This window comes from Lactuca virosa, chromosome 9 (genome assembly GCF_052849685.1).
Source record: "Lactuca virosa cultivar CGN04683 chromosome 9, Lactuca_virosa_CGN04683_v6, whole genome shotgun sequence".
Lineage (NCBI taxonomy): Eukaryota > Viridiplantae > Streptophyta > Magnoliopsida > Asterales > Asteraceae > Lactuca > Lactuca virosa.
Window position 1 is genome coordinate 220,568,175 of NC_136434.1, and position 8,887 is coordinate 220,577,061.

At 32.8% G+C, this 8,887-nt stretch overlaps 1 protein-coding gene across 1 annotated transcript; it reads right to left on the reverse strand.

Moving 5' to 3' along the window:
- Positions 1–4,337: 4,337 nt before the first annotated feature.
- Positions 4,338–7,168, reverse strand: LOC145136568 (RNA-binding (RRM/RBD/RNP motifs) family protein). The gene is made up of 2 exons (XM_079070690.1): positions 4,706–7,168; positions 4,338–4,616 (listed from the first exon to the last, which is right to left on the reverse strand). Exon 1 carries the CDS (start codon positions 6,883–6,885, stop codon positions 4,831–4,833), a length of 2,055 nt encoding a protein of 684 aa, XP_078926816.1. The 5' UTR covers positions 6,886–7,168; the 3' UTR covers positions 4,338–4,616; positions 4,706–4,830.
- Positions 7,169–8,887: the final 1,719 nt, after the last annotated feature.

The window sequence follows — 8,887 nt, forward strand, 5'->3', positions numbered from 1 at the left end:
CTTTACTTTTTCCGGTTCATCCAAAGGAAAAAAGTAACAGAGGGAAGAACTGACCAGGTTTCTTTGTGAATGTTCTTCTTTATGTATTGACATACTTACTAACATAATCTTCCTTTGAGAGATTGAAAAATTTATGGATTTTTGATGCCCTTTTTGGATCTCTCATTCTTGGTTTTCAACATCGGTTAATCCGGGTAGATCATTGTCACCCTTCTTGACAATAACAAGATTCATAGCAGAAAGATCTTAGAATTTACATCACATATTATATGTTCGAATGCGTTTTGGTTACAACACAAACTGTGAAATCTATTTGGAACGATTTTTTGGTGCCATTTTGGCTAGCTATTTTTTGGTGCTGTTTTGTACTATTTTTTTGGTGCGGCTTTGTGTTCTTCCAGGAAAGGTCATTGGTTTGTGTAAAAAGACTAAAAAACTGTTTTTTGATTTTAAGTTAAATTCCATTTTAACTAGACCTGGCAAAACATGACACGACACGAAAACCCGACATGAGATTAGCGGGTTAGGGTCAGAGATTTCGACACGTTTATGTAAACGGGTTGACACGACACGATAATTAAACAGGTAGGGTTAGGGTCAAGATTTTCAACTCGAAGATGACTCGAATATGACCCGTTTAATTATATATTATTTATTATAAATTTCATATTTTTATAAATATATTATATGTTATAGACTTATAGTGGGTCAAACTCAATAATTAGAAGTAATATTCAAAATTTCAAAGTTACTTAATTTTAGTCATCCTCACAACCTATCCTTTTGCTCTCCAACTTTAACTCTTTTCATTTTTCCTTCTAAACTTACTATAAATTTTGTCATTCCATCTCATAACTCCAGTGTTTCACTTTTTCCTTTTTCCCTCCACAACTCCTACTTTCCAACATTTAAAATATTTCAACCCGACATGACACAACATATTTACAAGATCTAAACCTTAACCCGAAACCCGACACGAAACCGACACGAAAATAAACGAGTTGACACGACACGATAATTAAACGGGTCGGGTTAGGGTCAAGCCCTTTCAACCCGTTTAATGTTTTGACACGACACGAACCCGACACGACACGACACGTTTGTCAGGTCTAATTTTAACTAACTTTAAATTTTAAAAAAATAAAATAAAAGATCCCACCCTACTTCCCCCCCCCCCCCCACCAATATATATATATATATATATATATATATATATATATATATATATATATATATAATTTTAACTAACTTTAAATTTTAAAAAAATAAAATAAAAGATCCCACCCTACTTCCCCCCCCCCCACCCCCACCAATATATATATATATATATATATATATATATATATATATATATATATATATATATATATATATATATATATATAGAGAGAGAGAGAGAGAGAGTTATTTTGTTTTTAGTAATTATTATGTGTCAGAATGCACAGATCTGGACCAACGGATGAAATTAATCAATATATATAATTTGAGGGTGTATGATAGTACAATGGGATAACATGTACCATATAATCATATAAATTTTAGCAAAAGGGTATTTTGGACAAATAACTATATTTATAAAAGGAAATTTTTGGATTTTTAGGGGTAATAAATTCTCCTAATTTTAAAAATCTAATTTTTTTTAATTAATTCAATTTTAATTCTAAAGTAATTTGTAAACATAACCGATTTTATTCTGTCAGAATATTTTTTTGTTAGAATGAGGTTCTTTCAGAATTTTATTCTATTAGAATATTATTGAAGAATAACAAAATTCTTGAATCCGAGGTTGAAAAATAACAACATTCCAATATATTTTTATACATCCGAACTTAAATACAAATTCATGCATATTCTTACAAACTAAAAGCCTTATACATTTTAATATAATTGTACATATTCTAAAAGAATATCAAGAAAAATGAATAAAATTCTTAAAAAAATAACAACATTCTTAAATTGTGAATATGATCAAACTTTATTCATTCTTCAAGTTATTCTTATTAGGTCTTCAACGTGTTCTCCCAGCCATTTCTATCATAAATACAATAAAAACTAATAATGGTTAAAAACATGTTACTTGCAATTAACTATCACTTTATATATTCTGGTAGAATAAATAGAATATGACAGAATACATAGAATACATTATGGCAGAAATACACAGATTTTATTTTGGCATAATACATTTTGAAAGAATATATAGAATACATTCAAGCCATTCCTATCACAAATGCAACAAAAACATCAAAATCCAACAATAAACACTAATTCATTCTGAAAGAATACAAACATTCTGAAAGAATTGATTTATATAAATAAATTCTAACAGGAGAGGGAGGCGTTGCTGGAGAGGAGGCATCGATTAAATGTTTCTGTCGTCGAAGGAGAGGGTCGTTAGAGGAAGAAAGAACCGCTGGAGGAAGAAGATCTGTAGATGCAAATGAATGACAGGGGTTATTTTTAGGGTTTTAAAATACTGATTTTCTTTCCTTAATTGTAGGATTAAATTAAATGACATCATTAATTGTAAATACAAAAAACCGAAAATGCCCTTATTTGATTTAATTAATTATTTAATATTTACTAATTTGTGATTGGTGCATACATGCACACAATAGTTGCTAGAAACGTTTGAACCTAGCTCTCTCTCTCTTTATATATATATATATATATATATATATATATATATATATATATATATATATATATATATATATAACTTAAAATTTACCTTATTTCATCAAGTCGTTTCAACGAACACCATGTTTGCACCACACATCAAATCCATAATAAGCACCACATACAACATATTTATAAATAGTTAAGCACCACATACATGGTGGTCAGAGATCTGATGTCGTACACTTGATGACGACGATTGTTTTCCCCGGTGGGAGGAGGCAGTGGTGATATTGGACGTTGCCGACGTGGTGAAGGCAGTTGGAAAGGTTGTTTCCACAAGTGGTATGAGGCGGTGGTGGGACCGACGTCGACTGCATGACAGGTGACAGCAATGATGTTAGGGTTTGAGTTTGAGTTGTTAAAGGTTTGTGAGAGTGTTTAAATGAAAGAAGTTATGATGGTAGAGTTTTGATGTTAAGTTTCTTAAAATTTGACGACCTTCGTTGTTTTTGGTGGTAAAAAATTAAAAATATTCTAAGGCTTGGCCTAGTCTCTATTGTTCCTATTTGAACATTTTATCATCATAGATACTAGGTGTGAGACTCGTATATTATACGGGTTGATTTAAAAAATGATTAAACTTAAAGTAAAAAAAAGAAATATTTTTTAATATACAACTTTAAAATAAGAAAAAAAAAATATATTTATTACAATTTAATATCATATATATGATATTTAATACTTTACATATATAAGTATATGACTTTAATTAAAAATTAAAACAAATCAAAAATTGACAAGTGGATAATATTTATTTCAAAATTATCACAAAATGACAAGTGTCAAAACTCATGAGAGATTGACAAGTGGCAAAAAAAACCTTCATTTATTAAGGAGGATATATTTTTTGTCATTGATTAAAATTCAAAATATTCAAATAATTAAACAAGTTCTTGTTGTTCCTAACCTTTTAATGATTTCCAATTGAACATTTTCCGTTATGATTTAACTTGATTGTCAAAAGTTAATCTCGAGACATGTCTTTCCATAAAAAGGAGTGTAACCGGGTCAGATTTGTACCTCACCTCACCCCTCCCCCACAACTACGGCAGTTTTTGAGAACGCTTTCCACTTTGACAAACTTTTAATAGAAAAGTTAAAAATCTGTAAGGTTATCATCCATCAACAGGCCTTTACCAATTTCAACTACCTACGACAAAAAGAACAACTCAAGATTAAGCCCGACAACACTCGGCCCTTTTCTCAAGTTTAGTGTTCATCGTTTTACTTTCACCAACCTTTTGTACATTCCATATGCAGCATACCCCATTACAAGTATGTAATTTTGTTGAATACGATTTCTTGTTCAACATTTCAACTTTCAACAGCACATATACACAGAACAACACATCACATCATAATCTACAAGTGAATCCGAATAAAAACAAGTAGTTTACTTTCTTTTCCTAAACAAATTAAGATAATACTCAAATCAAACTTTACAGTATGCCCATCTCATGACAGATCTTTCTCAAGCTTCGCAAACAATCAAAGTCATATATACGATTTACCTACCAAATCTAACATCCAATCAGTTAGTTGAGTTTAGTCTGTACCCTCTACCCACCTAAAACCCTATGAGCCACAGCCGGCTGCATAATATATACATACATATTACAGATTACATCAAGAAAGTAAGAAAAAAAAAAGGAAAATACAACAAAAAAAAGTATACATAAAAACAACTAAAGCAAAAAAGAGGCATAGTAGTTAATCCCTCCTAAACCAAAACATGAGCAAAAATCCTAATACATCATCTCACATTCAAACAACAGTAGTAGTAAAGTAAAGTAAAGTCTAAGTTAATCGGCCACAACATAGTTTCAAGTACACATAATAATACTTCCACTTCCAAACAAACTCTCAAATATAACTAAACACCAAACAATGTTCTTCCACTTTCTATTTCCTCCTCAAGCTTCCACTCTCAACACCTAAATATCATCATCAAACATTAAATAAAACACAAGATAATCAAATATAAATAAATAAATAAAATCAAAAGTAAGAGTTGGTATATTACCTTTCCAGTTTCCAAACAAGACCATGTTCATCAACTTGAGTGCAATAAAACCACAATTACAGAAGCTTGAGTTTCATGATTTCTTTCTTGATATAATTCATTATAAAATCCACCACTAGAGACTGTCATTCTGCAGTCACACGCCGCCTCTTCCCATAATCAGCATCCCGAGATCTTGACCGATGTTCATCTTCTTGAGACATTCTTGACTTTCCATGTCCCCGGTTTGACCTCCCCCGGTCCCACTCATCATCATATTCCACGTCAGCATCTCTATACCTATGATGATCACCATATCTCTCCCTTTCTCTTTCCCTTTCCCTTTCATCTCTATGGCGGTGGTCCCTACCACGTTCCCGATCCCGGTCACGAGAACGTTCCCGGTCACGGTCACGGTCTGACCGGTCACGTTCCCGGTCACCTCTTCCACTTTCTCTCTCTTCTCTGTGTTTTCTTTCAGGCCATTCATCTTCATGAACCACATCTTTTTCCCTTGGTGGGTCATACCCAGACCCGGGTTGTTCTCTCTCATCTCTAGGTCTTCTATCTGAGGTCCCAGACCAATCTTTTTCTTTTGCTACATTTTGCCAATTTCCTCTTTCACTTCCTTCACCATATTGTTGATCAGACATGGCTTCTTCTCCATAGCTAGATTCACCTACTCTTCCACCATGTTCATCACCACCCCAACCCATGTTAGGATCTCCCCACATCCCCATATTCGGCCCACCATCAACGCCACCTGGCATCATACCCATTCCATTCATCGGCATCCCTCTATTGAAAAAGGCTGGGTTCACATGTGGGGCCAGTCCAGGTAAGCCGCCAACTGGCGGGAAGGAAGGGAGCATGTTGGAAAAGGGAGGTGTTGGGCCGCCAGGGAAACCACCGTAGCCACCCATTCGGCCCATTGGGCCTCCGAAAGACGGGTCGAAACCTTGCCCCATCATGGATTGCGGATGCATCATTGGTGGTGGGCCGAACCCGTTTCCACGCCCGCCCATTATCCCACGCCCGCCCATTCCGCCACGTCCACCGGGCCCACGCCCCGCCATCCCTTGACCATTTCCTCTACCCCAATTTCCTCTTCCAAATCCTCTGTTGTTGTTGTTGTTATCACCTCCACTGTTTCCTTGGAAATTCCCACCGGAAACCATGGTGTTGCCTCCTGGTTTAACCGGAGCATCTCCGGGACCTCTTTTTGGTTGACCCACGGCCGACTGAGTCATCTGTTGAGTTCGGTTGACTTGTGCTTCTCCCATTCTTTTGACACTGTATGGTGAAGCATATGCAACAACACAGGGACGACCATTGAAGACATGTCCATTCATTCCTTCCTTACAAGCTGTGGCTGCTGAAGGATCATAGAATTCAACCTGGCAATACCCTTTTGATTTTCCACTAGCTTTTTCATCAAAGAACTTCACCTCCTTCACATGGCCATACTTGCAAAGTTCTGATTCAAGCTCTGAGTCTGTTGTCCACCAATGCAAATCTCCCACGAAAAGGATTGTACCTCCACCACCGCCTCCTCCAACAGCAGCACCACCTCCGGCCATGTTCATGCCACCACCACCACCGTTACCAAAAGCATTGGGTTGTCTAGCTAACCCATCATCTCCAGTATTGCTTAAATTCGCCATGTTTCCTGTATTCCCTACAGTCAGAACATGATGAGGCTGTTGTTGTCCTGCACCTAGGTTTGGCATGCTGTTGTTATTGTTGTTGTTGTTGTTATCCAGAGTTCGAGTTTCTACTTCACCTACTTTAGCTTGCCCTAATTCAACTCTAAGTCCACCCCCTACTGGTCCACCAGATCCCCTTCCTGCCATCTCATTTACATTCGAATTTGCCTCTACTCTACTAGAAACAGCATCATTGTTCTCAAACTTGGTCTCATCACCACCGGCGACATCATCCAAAGGTTGTGGACGATGCACCGGCTGAGGGAGTGGTTCCACTTTCTTCTTCTCAACTTCTTCCTCATTGCTAAACCCTACATCATCATTCTTCCGAAGAGTTTGAAGAAAACCCTCACCGACATTAACATCGTTGTAAAGATCCTCATAATCATCATCGTCTTCCCCTAAGAAACCCTCGTCGACAACGGCGGAGATTGCTTCGTTCCGATTGAATTGCTCGTTCGCATCTCCACCGCCATGGCCCTCGTTTTGATCCATGATTCCCAATTCCTAAATTTCTAGGGCTTTTTTCCTTGTATAATAATCTAAGGAACTAGTATCTAAAACGAAACTATCATTAAATGAAAATGAAAGAGAAGAGTCGATTCAAGGAAGGTGGAATTTAAAGATGAGATTGTGAGACCTTACCAGAAACTGGAAGAAGCTTACCATATGGTTGCGTTGCGTGAGAGAGATGGATGGATGGGTAAAACCCTAAATTTTATTGAAATTGTAAAAAAAAAAGGCCATTCAAAGGATGACACTTATTTACGTCTGGAAATTGCTCGTAGCAGCGACCGGCTTTAAACAAAACTAGACCGAACCGGGATTTGCACGAAATTGAAAATTTTTGAACAAAAAAATAAGTAAAACAAATTCATCGATTTGTGTTATCGCGCTCGAAAAAGTCGAAAATAAAGGAGTTGTTTTCAACTATTAAATCGATATTTTATATAAATAAAAAACATAATATTTTTTAGGGGAATCTAAAAGTCCTAATATTTTTAAAATTTTTTTAATAAAGTTGTAAATTTTATTTTTTAAATAGAAAAATCCCAAATTTTTAATTTTTTGAATAGAAAAGTTCAAGAAACTGGTTAATTTATTCACTTTAGCCCTTTTGACCTGTTCACCGAGTAATAGGACCAAATCGTTAATTTTTCCAAAATAATGAGACTTTTTTGCAGTTTTTGTCAAAACTTATATATAATGTATAAACATATTTTTTAAGTATTTATATCATATTTTTTAAGTATTTATATCTATTTTTACGTACTTTTGCTATTTTTAAGTATTTATATGTATATGTTTATGTATTTGAAATGTATAAACGTATTTCTTTACGTATTTATATATATTTTTAAGTATTTTATTTATTTTTTTATGTATTTTTATGTGTTATTTTTCATGTATTATGTATTTATATATTTTTTACATATTTATGTCTTTTTGTAAGTTTTTATATGTATATGTTTACATTGTTTAAGTATTTTAAATTTATAGACAGTATTTTTAAAGTATTTGTATGCATTTTTAAGTATTTTGTATATTTTTTATTTATTTTTATGTGGTATTTTTTTATGTATTGTGTATTTATGTATTTTTTAAGTTTTTTATATAGATATTTATGTATTTTTATGTATTTTAAATATATAAACGTATTTATATGTATTTTTAAGTATTTTACATATTTGTTTTGTATTCTGGTGTATTTTTTATGTATTACGTATTTATATGTATTTTTATGTATTTATGTATTTTTTAAAAGTTTTTTATATAGATGTTTATGTATTTTAAATGTATAACTGTATTTTTTTTTACATATTTGTGTATTTTTTTTATTTCAAGTTGTCTTCATCATTTCATCCAATTCGTACAACTTCTTTAAGTATGTCTAGATGGTTTTCCTACATACTCACATTTTTTAAGCTTTTCCCATTAGCTTATCTTGAAATTAAACATCGAATGGAAAAAGCTTAAAATATATGGGTATGTAGTAAAACCATCTAGACATACTCGAAAAGCTGTGCAAATTAGATGAAATTGTGAAGACGACTTGAAGTAAAAAAATACATAAATACATAAAAATAATGCGATTAAACATTTAAAATACATAAAAATACTTAAACATCTATATAAAAAAACTAAAAAATACATAAATACGAAAAAATACATATACATACATAATACATAAAAAACACACAAAAAATATGTAAAATACTTTAAAAAATACATATAAATATGTAAAACAATACGTTTATACATTTAAAATACATAAATACACATAAACATCTATGTAAACAACTTTAAAAAATACATAAATGCGTAATACATAAAAATACATCAAAAAATATGTAAAATACTTAAAATATATATAAATACGTAAAAAAATATGTTTATACATTTAAAATACATAAACATCTATATAAAAAGCTTAAAAAATAAATAAATATGTAAAAATACATATAAATACATAATACATAAAAAAAATAACACATAA